This window comes from Trichophyton benhamiae (assembly GCF_000151125.1).
Source record: "Trichophyton benhamiae CBS 112371 chromosome Unknown contig01094.0, whole genome shotgun sequence".
In the NCBI taxonomy this organism is placed as follows: domain Eukaryota; kingdom Fungi; phylum Ascomycota; class Eurotiomycetes; order Onygenales; family Arthrodermataceae; genus Trichophyton; species Trichophyton benhamiae.
This window is the reverse complement of record NW_003315093.1, coordinates 65,541-81,736: the sequence shown is the minus strand read 5'-3', so window position 1 is coordinate 81,736 and position 16,196 is coordinate 65,541. Positions and strand designations below refer to the sequence as shown.

Genomic DNA, 16,196 nt, shown 5'->3' with positions numbered 1-16,196 from the left:
TAAACCGTCGATCCAGCCCGGGCTCAGAGGATGCGAGCAAGCCCGCCACTCCCTCGGACCCGGCGGCCGCCGCTGGTGAGTTCGATCTGATATTGGCCCCGTTTGCTACATGAGAAATATATGATGGATTGAAGGCTGGATAGCTAACCATTATGATTGTGATTCGACAGCTGCCGCCGCGGCCAGAATAAAGGAGCAGATACAAGCAAGACAGGGTTATCAGCCATCCTCCACTCCGCCAGGACGCTCGGTATGTTCAAGCAGTAGTACCCTTGCACCTCCTATTTGGCTGACTGTTGGCTTAGGTTTCCAGCCCTTCTACAAAGGCATCGTCCTCGGTTGCTCATATAAATGGTGAAGTATACATGGCAGATGGCGATTACATCAAAGACATCGAAGTCAACGATCTCCGAAACCGATATACAATTACGAAAAGCACTACTCAAAAGATGGTAAATATCTCTACAATATATCCGCTGATATTCCCAGGCTCTTGTGTGGCTCGAGATATTATTCCCCTGGAACTAACTCCAAGTATGGGGCGGGGCATTACCAGCTACTCGCTGGGGGATGTATTCTCACTTTCTATCATGATTGATCTTTGATCAGCACGTCGTTGCGTCAACTTTTGTGATGATGGATGAAGCTTACCCACAATTCTTCATAGCACCTAACTCCCGCTATTTTGCATCTGCTGACCTCCGCTGCGTGATTTAGATTAAAGAAGAAACTGGCGCCGGTACGACAGTTCTCCTCCCACCCCGTTTTGCATTCTAGAAACAAACTTGTTGATTAAGAGAATATGCTCATTATTTTTGAAAAAGATGTCACCACTAGAGGAAACTATCTTCCGGATAAAAGCATGGCAACCCCTTCGGTAAGTCCTCGATAGTATACCCCCTGTTTCTGTTTCCATTTAACATTTTATATATGACCAAAATCTAACATTACTTTGTTAGAATCCGCCACTTTACTTGCATGTCACTAGCAGAACAAGAGAGGGCCTGGATAAAGCTATCAAAAAAATTGAGGAGCTCATGAAGCAGGAGCTCCCCGCTCTGGTTGATGAACGAAGATTCCGCCGAAGGGAGCCACCAGAGCGCGTTGAGAGGGATGAATTTGGTCGGGTAAGTTGGAAGCTATTGTAGCTAATATTACTCTCCCGACTCCAACGCTAACTATGGTATGTAGCCAAAATGGCCCGAAGAACGCATTCCAATTGACCTGGAACCCATCCCTGGCTTTAATTTGCGCGCCCAAGTTGTTGGTCAGGGAGGTCAATACGTGAAGCACATCCAGCAGAAAACTCACTGCCGTGTCCAGATCAAGGGCCGCGGATCAGGATTCAAGGAACATGGCACTAACCAAGAAAGTGATGAACCAATGTATTTGCATGTCGCGTGAGTTTTGCTAACGGTCTTTATTATCCCATTGTTCTTGTTCTAACATTTTCTTAGCGGGCCTGACCCTAATGAAGTCCAAAATGCCAAAGCCTTGTGTGAGGATTTACTCAGCAATGTCAAGGAACAGTATGAGAAATTCAAAGAAAATCCACCACCACAACGAGGTTACCACGGTGGCGGAGGCTACGGTCATCGCGATCGCCATCAATACGGTATGGGCTACTCATCCGGGGGCGGTCATCATGGTGGCGGAGGATATAACAATCATTCTTCTCCTCAAACACCATCGGGGATGACTCCGCAGTCTGGCCCTGGAACAACGCCTACTCCATCTGCAGGTGGCGCTCAGCCGGATTATAGTTCTCAATATGCTCAATATTATGGCGGCCAAGACCCCTATGCTGCGTATGGAGGATATCAAAATTATGTTGCTTATTATCAATATTACCAACAAGCTGCACAACAACAGCAGCAGCAACAACAACAAGCTGGATCTACCGCGCCTCCACCACCTCCTGAGTCCGCCGCGCCCCCACCCCCTCCACCTCCGCCTTCATCAGAAACGCCCCCTCCTCCACCACCGCCTCCTTCTGGCGGGTACAATTCTGTAAGTTTTGTTCAGCGACCTCGATTGATGCGAACTTACTCGCTAATGCTACCTTCTAGGTTCCACCGCCACCAGGTCTCTAGCTGCCTTTCATTCTAGATAGGTGTCAAGAATCTATTAAAGTCTAATAAAATTGATTATTGCACCTTTGGGATAATATGAAATGTCAGAATGCAAGCAATGTTCCAAGTTCCATTTGGACAGCAGGCCACCTTTCGAAGCCAACTTTTGTTTTGCAATTTTCCTTAAGCAAAAGGTTTAATATTCAAATAAATATAATAACAATACTCAACTCTTGCCACCTCGCAACGGATGGGCCCATTTCTTGGTATGGTAGATCTAATATGTGTTTACTCGGTATGTAAGGGGTTGCTTGTACCTTTCTCTATTAAACTTCTAAGTTCGGTACCCTTAGCACATAAGTTATAGATAGTATATTCAAAGGGAGAAAGCAGACCTAAAAAGCAAGTCAGGAACGTAGGCGTATAAAACTGAGAAAGTGTACAGATAGTATACCTAGATTCCGATATATTCTTGCTTATTGACCGACCATCTTTAACCCGACTACTGTCGAGCCTGCTGACCCACATTCCCAAGGCTTGTTCCCTATAATATATTTATACGGATCAGAGCAACGTGCCTTCTGTGTTCCAAGGTCATGTTCTAGAAGGGAAGTTGCAAATAGCCGCCTCCTACGCAAAGAAGAATGAATTAACTCCAAGTTACCATGGGAACATATCGACCAGGTAATTAGTCTCGCGTCTGGCCAGGTATGATTCCATAAAATGCAATAGATTCATCTTGGTGTAGACGGCGTCTTCCCCTTCTTCATTCTCGCATAGTTGGTTGGCACTTTTCAGCTCGGCCTTTTTCCTCTGTGCCAAAACAACACTGCCCTCTTTGCAGTGGTCGCATGCATAGTCACACACAGCAAGGCTCTTTGGCTTTGACTCAGATGATCTGCATGCAGTTTGAGACGATAGCTGGGGTCTATCCCGAGCAAGCTCCAATTCAAGGTCATCTGAAAACTCTCGAATCATAGCATGTCTGCACCGATCCGTTGTTTCACAATATTTAACAACTTTTGCAAAACTTCTTAGAATAGCTTCTGTATTTTGAGCTTTTGCTTCTTCCCGGGCTTTGAGTTCGGCAGCGGTGAGATGTTCAAAGGTCCTTTTACTTGTCAACCGGACTGTTTCGTTCGCGAAGTCTCCCGTTTGGCGGATTCGGTCGATTATTCTGACACATTCAGACGGGTTGTAATAGACGAGAGAAATAGCCGCACAACCGTCTCTACCAGCACGCCCAGATTCTTGCACAAAGCTTTCGAAGGTACGCGGCGGAGTCCAGTGTACAACAAAGCGCACGTTAGGATTATCTATGCCCATTCCGAATGCGTTTGTAGCAACAATAATGTAGAAAGCCGGGGGTGTAGATTTCTGATTTCGTGTATCAGCTATCTTGGTTGGATTTTTAGGTGGCGTTGCATTCTTATGAGGTGCCGCCCACATTGCTTGGATCCTCTCCCTTTCTGTAGGTGCAAGGCCGGCATGGTAAGAAACAGCTTTTATATTGAAACTCGAGTATGAGCTTAGAATGCTGGCGATAGCGCAGCACAGTGCTCTCAGTGGCACATATATGATCCCGTACATTGGAGGAGGAACCAGAGGACTTGCATTCATTTGACCCTGTGCATCATTGGTTAGCCGTGGTAGCCGGGACAGACGACGATGATGTATGCCTTTTAGCCACGATATAAGGTGGTCTATTTGGTTATCTTCTGGCACCGTCAGGTCGTAAGCACATTCTGGGAGATATTTCACTTCATAGTGAATGTTTGGTCTGGCCGATGATGTACTAAATTTCTTTAAAGTGCTTGTATCCAGCCCAAGAAGATTAAATATGTCATGACGAACACGAGCTGTTGCAGTAGCTGTTAGAGCAGTCATGGGTACGATAGGGTCCTTTAGTTCTCGCCTGAACCAGGAAAGGGCCTTATATGCAGGTCGAAAGTCATGACCCCATTCGCTAACACAATGAGCCTCATCAATTGCAACTCTTGTGAGCTCCCCTTGTTGATGTACCGTTGAAATACTTCGCCTGAATGTTTCAGTCTGACAGAATTCTGGGGTAACATATAAAAGGCGAGTCACTGGATGTCCTGACAAAATGTCCGCAAGGATCTCCTTGCGTTTGGACCCTGAGGTTGTAGAATTAATAGTTGCGACTGGTATTGCTCTAGCCTCAAGACTCGCAACTTGGTCCACCTAGGTAGCATTAGAAGTGAGATATTTGCCTAGGATTATCCGCAGATCTGTTTAATACAACGTACCATCAACGATAAGAGTGGTGACACCACAACAGTGACTTTAAATGCATTCTTAGCCACCCTTCCTAGACGATAACCTGGAAGCTGAGGGGGTTAGCTAACCTCCATGAGCAACTACCGCTGGTAGTTGGAAACACAGGCTTTTGCCAAAAGACGTTGCTGCCTGAAGAAATACATCATGTCCTTCGATGGCAGCCTGGATAACTTCGCGTTGAAGGGGCCTTGGAAGAAGGTCAGGATTGGTATTCATATAACATCATGAAGTATTCTCTACTTGCCTAAACGACTTTTTCCCGAAGACTCGACGGAGCGTGAAGTCGATATCAATAGGCTGGCGACTCATCCCGCTGCCATAGCATCTAATTGCTGTAGCTCTGAGTTTGATATCCTGCCGAGATGGTTTGAATAAATGATCCCTTCAACTTAACGCGACGAATTATCCAATTTAGGCTAGTAATTACCTCGAGATTTCACGTGATATTAAATTATCGCGGAGCTAGTTATTGGTGGAACTCTAATTATAAGCGCGCGGTTAATTTGAATTTGATAGGTGTAATGCGATAATATATACAATTCTCTGGGTGTTTGGTATATAACGAAACGGCTCATTAGGCGCTAATGGATAATACATACTGTACAACATGGTAGAATGGGGTATCTAGACAATATCTTCCTAGATGAGTAGGAGAATAGGAACCATAGTAAAAAAAATTCATTCAGTTACATCGGGGCGGCACGAGTTCTCGGAGAACTGCCCGCACTGCATCGATATCTCTCTGTTTCAAATTTCCTTGCCATAATTGATCAATCTGTTCCCATACTCCAAGAACAGCAGACCTTCCACCGCAGGTAAAGAAGGCGCGGAGGCATGCAATGATGACAGTTCGGCCCAGATAGACGCTATTTTCGTATTTCCACTCGTCCTCGAGTTCTTCGCGAGCGTCATTAAACGTGCCGTGGAAAATTCTATTTGCCTCTTCCTTGAATTCCTCCTCGGCTTCTTCCACTTCCTCCGCGGTTGCTTGGGTTTCTTGTTCTTTGCCTTCAAGGAAGGATGTTTCAGTCGACCAGGCGAATCTGGCCTTTCTGTTTACAGTGCGTGGTTTTGTCTGAATAGACGCATCATAATCACGCACGGCACGAAGGAAGGAGAGCCAGGCACGCTGTAGGCGAGGATATGTCCATCTGGTGTTCTTCTTTGAACCATGGATGGCAAACCCCTGAAACAACAGGATATAGACCATACCATGAGAGGGAATTGACAAAGTGCCTTCCATCTCACTCAAAAGAGATAGAAAACGGCCCAAATCACCCGTAACATGTGCGTGGTAGGAAAGAAGTATGTGAAAAGTCTTTGCATCTGGTGTCAAAGGCATAGCGGCTTGAAGCGCCCGGTGATGATCTGGGAGCTTGTCATGGAGATAAGAAGTCATTCCAAGAACCCTCCCAAGCCGTTTGCTGGCTTTACGATATGCAGAGTAGTCTTGAGAGGGCAGCGGATACATGACAGCCTTCTCGGATGTATTCTTTTTGAGTCTCTCGTGGGCTTCCTTCATCCTTTCATACATGATTTCGGCAAGCTTAGCTTCCCCGGAGCGAATGAGCGACGCAATCACGCAGTTCAAAACCACGGTGTCCACAACTTCACCGGCTTTGATGAAATCATCGTATGCTCGACGGACCCCTCGGGCGTTCCCCTTTAAGCCATTGAAAAAAATTTGCGCAACCCTGCCAAACCGGGAGAACTTGGCTTTTCGTTTCTTCATGTCCGCTATAATCCTTTCCGCTACGCGGAACTGCCCGGACTTTATGGCCAGGTCAAAGAGAATGTTGAAGGCAACACTGGAGCTCGATATATTGCCTTCATGCTCCATTCTCCGCCATACGCCAATAGCAGCGTCAAGATCCTCCCGTTTCACAGTAGATGCAGATTTTCCTGCGAGATGAATCGCTGCAGTCCAGAGAGATGGAGACATTTCAAGGGAGGCATCACACATATCATCAACCAAAGTAAGGTAATAGAAAACGCCCGTTCGACCCTTACGTTCGGGTTTCGCAAATCGATGCAATAGTTTACCCCTGGTTTTTGAGCTAAGGTAGGAAACTCCTGGTGAAGGGATCCGTCTGTAAGCTGCGAAAAGCTCTTGGTCACCACAGTCTTCTTGGTTGAGAAGAGAGATAAGGTGAGAAACCCCATTGGCGTCTAGATCATCATTCCCGGCTTGTTTGCATGGCCGAGATGGCACCAAAACCTCCCTCTGTGGGTTCGATAGCACAACCTTTAGACTCGTCGTTCCTTCAGCTTTCCCAAGGACACCCAGGTATAGTCCAAAAAGCAACTTTGACTCCTCAGTATTAGCGTGTTTTGCTCTGTTGTAGGTTAAATCATCCACGTTAAACTCTTGTGGAAGCGTGCCCTTTGACTGTAGACCGTGTTTAGGTCCCTTAACTATCACCGCAGGGCTCCTCTTGTCTGAGCGATAGTCACCTTCTCGTATATATTTCGGCCGTTTTCGCTTGGTATTTCGCTGTCCGTCTGTTTCTGGATACGGCGTGTCATTGTATTCGCTTCTATCATCGGTTGAATCTGTACATAAGGCGCTGTTCAGGGTAGTCTGTAGCCTGATGGCTGTCGGGGGGAGAAACGGCCGAGGCATCCGGGTTGGCGACGTGCTTCTGTAGGGTGCATGCCTTTTGCAGAATCCCGCTGCGACCAGGCACCTTATAAAACTTTCTGTAACAAGAATGTTGTTGGTCCATACAGGAAGAGTCGACAGCGGCCGCCGCATCATTTCGGGGCGATTTACTTGCGAGGATCTCAAAATATTAGTTCGCAGGCGACTGCGGCCCGCGTTAATGATATGCTGGGCGCTTGCCGGCCCTTCCAAGCTTCTATACAGAGACATGAGATAGCTGACATGGTGTCATTGAATCCAAGTGCTGCGGGTATGCGCAAGTAGAGTCGAATATCGGATATTGTAGCGCCTGTTCTGCCAATAGGAGAAGTAGAGAAAACAGAAGCAAGTGAAAATTCAAGGAGAAAACAAGAGGTTCCAGCCGAAGACAAGGGATATCAAGGGAGGATGTGAAAGATTGATTCAGCATTTGTATTTGAACGGCGTGGAATTGGATATTCAATTTTTGCTTACGCCGAAGAGGCCTGATCGCTGATTGGCCAATCAAGGCCTTTTGAGAGTTCCTCGCAAATTTCTCACCAGCAGGAGAACCAAATCGCTCCAGCCCAATATCTACAGCTGCAGCGCTGGAGTTTCCCGGAGTCTTCCACTGTGTTTCATCTGTTCTGTCTGTGTGAAAAGGGCGAGTGCCTCTCAATTGAACAGTTTGGTGCCCTTCGAGTGCGCCTGTTTGCCTGTTGAGACTCTTCCTCCAAGCACACCAGCAGCCATGGGAAAGCTCAACTTCACGGCTCTCCAGGTCCGGAGAACGGCCATTGCACAGCAAAGGGCAGGCAAAACCTCAAAGCTACCATGCTGGATTGATATTATGGAGAGAATCCCCCCATCGAGCGTGTTGGTGCGAAACCTACCACAACAGCATCCTCTTACCAGAGAGAGAATGAAGACGCTACCTGGAAAGACGGAGCCCCGGAGCGTCATCGAAACTCGCCCTACCCGCCGTACAAAGTCTAAGAAGCCCAGTCGCATGTTCCAACCGGTAAAAATGGAGTTCGAGGAAGACCAGCTACGAAGAGAATTTTATCGTGACCACCCATGGGAACTTGCGCGGCCGAGAGTGGTATTGGAGAACGACGGAAAGGACCACATGCGGTATAACTGGGAGAGCCTGCAACAGAATAGGAAACGTGTGGATGGAGAAAGGTATTTATTTACCCTTAAGCTCTTCAGCTCTACAGGACAGTGTTTTCCATCGTTGACTAACCACACTATAAACTTGCAGTGTTGTTCAGAGACAGTTGCATCTTCTCAATACGGTACCGGACATCACCAAGGAGCAAGCTTACGATATTGCTCGCCGTGAATTTTACAAACTTCGACTCCAGGAGGACGTCGAAAGGAGAATTGCTCAAGAGGAGGCCAGAGCAACCGGTGCATACTTCGGCCTAGACGCAAACACTATCGGAATGGAGCTCGAGAACCAAGAGTACGACCGCTGGAAGAAGTGGGCAGAGACTGAGATTGTGCTGCAGCAGAGCAGCAGGGCAGCTTTCGCTGGCACAGAGATTACAGAGGCAGAGGCTGAATCATCTATGGCGGGCAATGACCTGAGTGCTCCAGAATCCAAGTTACTGGAATCTATCAAACCGCTTTAATAGGCAATAGCTAGATATATGATACGGGTACGATAGACGGCGGTAGGATACGGCTTTGTATATTATCATCTGTACTTTTACCTTCGGCTCGCCATCCTTCGTTTCCTACATTTCCTGAACCCCCCAAGCAACTGCCACATCACTCCCCCCCCCCCCCCCGGCGTATCCTCGAACTCGTCTGTAGTTTCAACTATATCTTCGCTCCACCGTTATTGAAACCGCATCCAGTTTCATTGTCACGGCTAAGCGGACTAGAGCTGGCAACCCTCTCACTATTTTGTCGGCTCTCTTCTCGCCGGAAAACTTCCCCCACATCGTAGAGTTCTCGACGCCCTCAAACAGACGCAGGACAGCATCAGTTTCGCAGTTTCGTCTCACCAGCTCGCGTAAAAAGGACCGTTCTTCGGCGTGAGGAGGAAAAAGAAAAGGGCGGAGGCCTCAGAGTTGACTGTTGGACCCCGGCTTGTTGTCTCCTGCTTCGTTTCTCCCAAAAATAACCAACACCTCGAACGCTGTTCATCACTCACGTGATGTGTACGTTTCATCTTGCGCCAAAGAGAACGACGGCGGCGACGTTGATGACAAGAAACCAAAGGAGCAGCCAAAGCAGCCCAGACGGCCTCGAGGGCAGTTTAAAAGCTTGCTTGTGCCGTGGATAAAACGGTCTGGAGCTGGCCAGCACGACGGGAGACGCTGATCAAGCCCGCCATCCGACTCCCTTTCTGGTGAATGGTCATACGAGCCTAGCCATCTCCCACTACGCCCACCAGCGCCTCCGAATTCTCGCCCTTGAAAAGCTCCAGAAGCGAAGTTCTCGCGATCGGTCTCGTATACCTATACCCGCCTCTCCCCTCCCGAAAACAAGAGAACGGCCGAATCCCAATTCTCGAGCTCAATTCGCCGAAATAGAGAGTGGCTACCCGGAGCAGCGTGCAACACACTCAAAAAACAATACTGGAAGGCTTTTAAACGATGTTTCATTCTTGTCGGCCCTCGAGATTCCTGGTGGAATTCAATATACATTAAAATCACTTTTTAAAATCCCTGGATACGGCTTTTACATTCCCGTGAATTGCCAGTTTCTGGCCAACGGGGAATTCCCTCCCCTTCGTACCTTATCAATATACAATGAGTCGAATGGATGACACAGTGCGGCCGCATCGGCCTCATAGGACAGATGCATCAAACGAAATAAAGGAACCGACATATGCCAGAACAGGCTCCCCAAATAATGGCAACTCCAGTCGTGACGAAGTCTCTACAAGGCCTCATAAACCAGCGCCCTCAAAGCTCCTGGCCGAAGACCTGATAATAGAGCTTGCCCAGAGAGCCGTGGATAGCGGGATCCAGGACACAAAACGCTCATTAGCTGGAAGTGAGGCTGTAGAAGGTGTTGTTCGGCCAAAACTTACAATTGACCTGGGCCACGCGAACATTGCTCGTGTCCCAGAAGCGGTGGTCAATATCATAAAGGATGAGGTCGCCAGGTAAGACTACTTATTCAGTTAATATATCGGGCGGTTACGGGGTGGGCTTTCTGTCTCTACCCGCTATGCTATGTTCCGGTTGCATAAGTAGCAGATTGTTAACAAAAGAAAATATATATATATTTTTTTTTCAGGTTATCACTCTCGAATAATCACATTGACCGCATTCCAAACCGTTTCTCGGAATGTATTCACCTTCGATACCTCAATATCCGAGCAAATAATTTCACAGAGTTCCCGCGAGTGGTACGTCCTACAGTTTTCTTTACTTTTTCTTTAGCCACCTCCAAGTACTGACATTTCCTAGGTTTACAGTCTCACGTTCCTGGAAATCCTCGACCTAAGTCGGAACAAAATCACGAAACTGCCTGAGGAAGTCCGCAATTTGTCTTCATTGCGTGTTTTTTCTATAATGCAGAATTTCTTGGAAGACCTCCCCAGCCAACTCGCGGACATGAGTAAATTACAGGTTATCAAGGTTTCCGGAAACCCACTTAATAGTTCCTTGAAAGCCGTTCTGGAACTCAGGGAAGCGGATGTCAACCATCTTGAGATGGCGGATAATGAAAAAGACAGTGCAATTACCACGGAACTAAAGAGATTTTTGAAAAGCAGACGAGCTGCGGCATCCCCTGAACCTGAATATCATGACCAAAGGTAAGTGTATATTCATTTTTGTTGAGTTCACACCCATGAGGTCCTTCTTTAATAACAAATACACTCAGTGAAACAACCGAACCACCCAGACCACCAAAAAGAGGCAACCGCTTTCCAGTGATACCCAGGTCTAACGGAACCGACTCTACGTCTGGCTCCAGATCTCCCTCATTATCAAGACCACCACCGATACCCACAAGATCACACCACAGAATGGCATCCGGCCAAAGTGGACTCATCCATCGTTCAAACACTTTGGCAAGTGTCAGTGAACGCAACCGTAGCAACAGTGAAGGCTTTATTGCTGGTTCAGGAACATCACGCAACAAGAGGATGGGACTGATTAGCAGGAAAAACACGGATCTTGGCACCCTCGATGAGATGCGCCCGTATCGTAACAGCCATCTACGTGGCCTAAGTCATGGCTCCCTTCTACGATCCCAACGCGGGGGCATGCCGAATGATGGCAGCAACTCTTCGAGCCCGAGCAGCCCAATGGACCGGAGGCGCCTGAAAGACGGATTTGTTCACAGGCTTTCAAGCCTCCCCGAGCAAAGGGTAAAAACTACCACTAAAAACCCAGTGGTCAATTCTGCAAGAAGCGTGCTCTACGCACTTTATCAGATTCATCCTCACATCTCCTCTTTGATCAATGTTATCAAGGCAGAAGAGTACAGGCGAAGCAGCCTTGAAATAGTTTTTTACAATGCGACAACGCACCTTGATCAATTGAACGAAGCATTACAAAATATTGGTGACGCAGATTTGCAGGACAAAGAGGTTGCCAAAAGAGTTACCGAGTCCGTCAAGCAAGAGTGTGCCACTTGCATCACTGCCTATACTCATGTTGGGACCCAACTTCGTGCCAACGTTGCCAAAGCTGTGGCATTGAGCGACCCGAAATATATCCGGACTCTCCTCCTAATGATATACGGCAGTTTGATCGAGCTTCGTAATGCCTACGCCGTTTTTAACGTGAAACCGAAACCCCGACGATCCAAGATGGCCAAGAAACTATCCATTACAACCACAAACCAACCCATGAGCAAGTTTATACCCGAGCGGGAATCGGAACCATCTGTTACGCCAACAAGGGAGAGGCCTCCAACTTCTCGACGGCTACGAAGCGAAACCACTGTGCATCTCCCACCCATTGCCCCGTTCCCTACTGCCTTGCCGCCATTCACTCCACATCCACCCGGTCATCCATCACACTCGGCCCATCCAACGGCTCCGCCGCTCGCCATTGGAGGTAGAAGCCGTTCAAGCAGTCGATCTAATGCATTTTTGCATTCGTCAGGTACCTCATCTATTGCAAACACCCCACGATCAGGAGAATCCTTCAACTTGCTCCAGACTCCAGTGAACAACAGGATTAATCCTGTCACCGGCCTAGATGAAATTGAAGAAGATCGTATATTTGAGAAAATCTTTATTCAACTCTCGTCGGCATATAAGGCTACACTCCAAGCTGTTCCCTTGGCTGCGCAACAGTTTTCTCAGTGCCTCAAAGCCGCTGAAGAATCTAGGGCTCCCCAACAGCTTCGAAACCTGTGCCGGAAATTACTTGTTCGCTGTCGTTCATGTGTAGATGTTGCTGATGCACTAGACAACCGACTGTCCAACATGAAACTCAAAGAGCCCGGCGGCAATCTGCGAAACCAACGTGAATTTTGGCATCTTTGCAAGACATTCATCCAAACGTTTGTTGAGCTAGTTCTCGATATTCGAGAAGCAAAAACGTTCTGTCTACTTCCTTCCGAGATCGTTGCTACTCTTCGAATAGTACAGAAGACAATAAGGGAAGCTGGACGCTTGATCGATACCTCTCCTTGGTCGTATCTTGCCGAGCTTCATACCTCAAATCCCTCCAATGCTGTTTCACAGCCCCAACCTAATGGCCATCTTCATTATTCAAACTCTTCCACGTCAATTGCATCGCAATCCGGCCTGGTCAATGGATCTTCCCCGCAGTCAGCCACCGTTCCAGCTACACCTTTGAGCGCTGCACTTGGTCCGGCAGCACAAGCCACTGTCCCTTCAACTACTACCTCTTCAAACACTTCCAATACATCTGGTGATCGCATGTTTGCTGGAGATGTCTTCCAACGGGCAGATCTCCTGCTTTCCATGGCCCCTTCTGCGCCATTATTTTATCGCCGCTAGAATCTATACTCGCATAGATCGCAAGTTACTATATCACGATCTCCTTCAAAATATGTCTTGATGCCCGCGCTGCCACAAACAGCATTCGAAGCTCTATATCTCGTATAGAACCAATTTATATTATATCTATAGTTTTCTTTATTTCTTACTGCATGTTATTTCCCACGATGAACAAGCATTCTCAAAATTGTCAGTCCTATTTCACTGTTCCGATGTTATATTTGGGAATTTTCCAATTTTGCTCTTTTTTTTTGGGGGGGAACGGTGTTGATAGCATGGTGAAACACAAACGGATTGCAAGCGCTACTGATTATTTGCCATTTATTTTTGGCCTATCATTTAGGAGAAAAGGGGTATCCCGGTTATATTGCACAGCGAGTTACATGGTTGACATTTTCGTGTTTTGTTATTACTCTTTACGTACTGTTTCTGACTTCTTTTGTTTACATGTTTATGGATATGATGACGGATTATAATGTTTAAACTGATGATACTCTCCTTTCCTTACTTCGCCCCTCCTGTTACTTGTTGCCGTCTGGAAGGGAGCCAGTCATGATCCATGGACAGCGCTGAACGTGGGATCCACGCAAGCGAGGAAACAACAGCCAGCAGACAGCCTGGCACCGCTCAGACGCTGTTTTATGCCATGACCAAATGAATATTGTTGCCACATGTTCCCGGATCCAAACCCGCGTCGCGTACGGAGTATTAGTGGTAGAGGTAACCGTATTATTGATGTATGCATTGGTTCTCGTATATGCAAGAAGTAATACATATAGTTTGGATTGTTTGCTCTTGATGTAGCTGAGTTATAAAATGGACGGAGCAATTTAGCAAGTGCAGCCATCGGCCAGCTGCAGCCCCTTACTCCATTCTTACATACACCTTTAATAACGTGGATCCCGAATAACTATATCCAATGCAATATGACTAGACTCGGGCCTTATTTATTACTCCTTTTACTGGATATAGAAATCGGTGTCTAACACGGCCTCTCAATGACTATGGTGACTATTACAATCTATAACAGTTATACTTAAGTCTCATTGAGTTGCAGACAATCCTACCAATCCTACAAAAATAATTATTCCCTAAAATCCATTCAAGTTCACTGCCTCAAAACAACCTCTTTGACATAGCTCAATACCTCCATTGGGAGATCAGCGGGTAGAAAATGCCCTCCTTCAAAGAACAAATGATAGCTGAGCCCTCGTTCCTCATTCCACAATCCAACGGCTTTATCTTTCTGTCTGCCAAATTCGAAGTGGAGAGAATCCTGAAACCCTTGGGCTCCATTCCAGGTCATATTTTGGATGGTGACTTCAATGCCAACATGGTTGATGAGCATATCTAAACGTCCCTGGTAGATATGAACAGGCAATTTATGGGTTGTAAGAAGATCTGGAAGAATTTCGAAAGAAGGAGGAACCGGTCGGTTCGCCGGTGCCATAAGGGTCTCGAGAATTTTGGGATTGCATGACTGAAAAGGCCGTAACGGGTCCGTTGGGTGCATCAGGTTTAATGCAATTTGTACATCTGATCGGCTGAAATACGCTTCGAGTGTGGAAGTAGGATTTGTGAAATTGCAACCATAATTGATATTATATATGCTGAAACATTGCTGAGAGCTCATGTAGTCTGCAGTAGTTTCAAATACTGCGCAATGGCCATAACATGTCGAGTTGACTATGGACGATCTAATTTTTTCAGGAGTATCCGGGTGGATGTTGCATGATCCCAGGCTTTCATCGGCTACACCCTTTTGTAGCATATTGCTTATCTCGGTGTTGTTCGCAGATCCAGATCTTCCAGGTAGATGAAAGGGGCCTCTGGGGGGGTAGACTTTTGCACGTTGACGAATTATGTCAAATCCACAAGCATGGTCACCAAATGAGATCGCGTTCATGATATCCCGTGGTATTCGCAGTTTTGACGCATACTCTTCAAGAAATCCTACCATCCCAAGGGAAGACATTCCAGTGTTAGGGCCGATAGTCCCATCACCGATGGCTATCGACACCAGATTCACCGGTAGTTCACTTTTGCGTTTCACGATCTCGCTGGCAATATATGGGATATATATGCCTGCATACGACTCACCCACAATGTGCACTTTTTTCGTACGGAGAATATGGTCAAATATCGCATCAAATGACATTAGCCAGCTGTAAAGGTTTGATATCACTTCCTTGTTTGAGGTAACAGGAACTTTTTCAGATGCAAAACCAGTTCCCACAGGTTGGTCAATGTATAGTACATGGCCAAGTTTGGCCCATGAGTAGGGATTTCTCTCAGGCATGGTGGAGTTACCCATGAATCGCAAAGGGCCGTTCTCAAGGAAGGCTCCAACGAGTGACGAACAGCCTGGGCCACCATTCAACCATACTATGAATAGCAAAGATTTTAGAGTTTATCCCATTAGAATAGAAAAAAGATAGTCTTACTTATGAGATTATCATCATAGGCTTTGTCTTCAGCTGAGAAAAGCCAAAAGAAGAGCGAGTTTCCGATAGTGGTTCCAGGGATGTCAAGCCTGCCAGCCCAGTTCTTGAGTATTTCTGGAGCGTCTGGTAACCGTCTGGTTTCAAAGGCAGACTTTCCAGGTAAGGAGGTAGCGACAGTATAGCCCTTCGTGGATGGCGCAGCGCGTGCCAGCGAGATTATAGCCAATAAAATTGCTACATGCATGATTGGCCACATATCGTGTGGAATTCGTGTATAATTGAGAGCCCTTTCCTAGTTAGAATGATATCAAGTCGTTGACTGACGGTATAAATGGTATTCTGTTTGCATAAAAAAAAGCGTAAGGCCCGCCCCAGCAAGCGAAAAGGGCATTTAAAGAACGATTGTAGATGGCATATGGACATCAGAGATATAAGCCATCACCAGGGTGCAAATTGTAAGAGAAAATGCAAAGATATTTATATAACTATATTTCAAATATTTCCATTCAGCTATATCGTCAATGAATCAACATAAGCGCGCAGTTGTGGGTAGCACTTCGCACTTCGATATTCGATCCTGGTGGAGCTGCGTTTGTTCGGCAAAGTCCGCTTGGGTTTTCATCCATTTCACGTAGAAGAAAAGAAATGGAAAGAAAAGAAAAGCCCCCAGTAGCATTTTATCTATGGGGTACTCCGTACCTCGACGTAATTTCGAAGAATAATTTGTGAATTTGGATACACCGAATTATCACAGGCCCGTAAACAGGTCCCCAAGGTACCGCATTCACCTGTTGTTGCGAGAAAGCTGACGA

At 46.7% G+C, this 16,196-nt stretch overlaps 6 protein-coding genes across 6 annotated transcripts; 3 read left to right on the top strand and 3 right to left on the bottom strand.

Annotated features, from left to right (window-relative positions):
• Positions 1-802: 802 nt before the first annotated feature.
• ARB_01592 (uncharacterized protein) lies at positions 803-2,272 on the top strand (the record flags this gene model as incomplete). Its single annotated transcript, XM_003012038.1, has 5 exons — positions 803-877; positions 960-1,127; positions 1,192-1,400; positions 1,458-2,010; positions 2,201-2,272. The coding sequence occupies 5 exons, from the start codon at positions 803-805 to the stop codon at positions 2,270-2,272; spliced, it is 1,077 nt and encodes a 358-aa protein (XP_003012084.1).
• Positions 2,273-2,732: 460 nt separating this feature from the next.
• On the bottom strand, positions 2,733-4,589 carry ARB_01591 (uncharacterized protein; the record flags this gene model as incomplete). The annotated part of the gene is made up of 3 exons (XM_003012037.1): positions 2,733-4,277; positions 4,343-4,404; positions 4,442-4,589. 3 exons carry the CDS (start codon positions 4,587-4,589, stop codon positions 2,733-2,735), a joined length of 1,755 nt encoding a protein of 584 aa, XP_003012083.1.
• Positions 4,590-5,055: 466 nt separating this feature from the next.
• Positions 5,056-6,996, bottom strand: ARB_01590 (pentatricopeptide repeat protein; the record flags this gene model as incomplete). Its single annotated transcript, XM_003012036.1, has 1 exon — positions 5,056-6,996. The coding sequence occupies one exon, from the start codon at positions 6,994-6,996 to the stop codon at positions 5,056-5,058; it is 1,941 nt and encodes a 646-aa protein (XP_003012082.1).
• Positions 6,997-7,744: 748 nt separating this feature from the next.
• Positions 7,745-8,630, top strand: ARB_01589 (uncharacterized protein; the record flags this gene model as incomplete). The annotated part of the gene is made up of 2 exons (XM_003012035.1): positions 7,745-8,178; positions 8,258-8,630. 2 exons carry the CDS (start codon positions 7,745-7,747, stop codon positions 8,628-8,630), a joined length of 807 nt encoding a protein of 268 aa, XP_003012081.1.
• A 1,128-nt stretch (positions 8,631-9,758) lies between these two features.
• Positions 9,759-12,940, top strand: ARB_01588 (uncharacterized protein; the record flags this gene model as incomplete). The annotated part of the gene is made up of 4 exons (XM_003012034.1): positions 9,759-10,117; positions 10,252-10,363; positions 10,425-10,774; positions 10,843-12,940. 4 exons carry the CDS (start codon positions 9,759-9,761, stop codon positions 12,938-12,940), a joined length of 2,919 nt encoding a protein of 972 aa, XP_003012080.1.
• Positions 12,941-14,048: 1,108 nt separating this feature from the next.
• Positions 14,049-15,628, bottom strand: ARB_01587 (serine carboxypeptidase, putative; the record flags this gene model as incomplete). Its single annotated transcript, XM_003012033.1, has 2 exons — positions 14,049-15,325; positions 15,385-15,628. 2 exons carry the CDS (start codon positions 15,626-15,628, stop codon positions 14,049-14,051), a joined length of 1,521 nt encoding a protein of 506 aa, XP_003012079.1.
• Between the last annotated feature and the right edge of the window lie 568 nt (positions 15,629-16,196).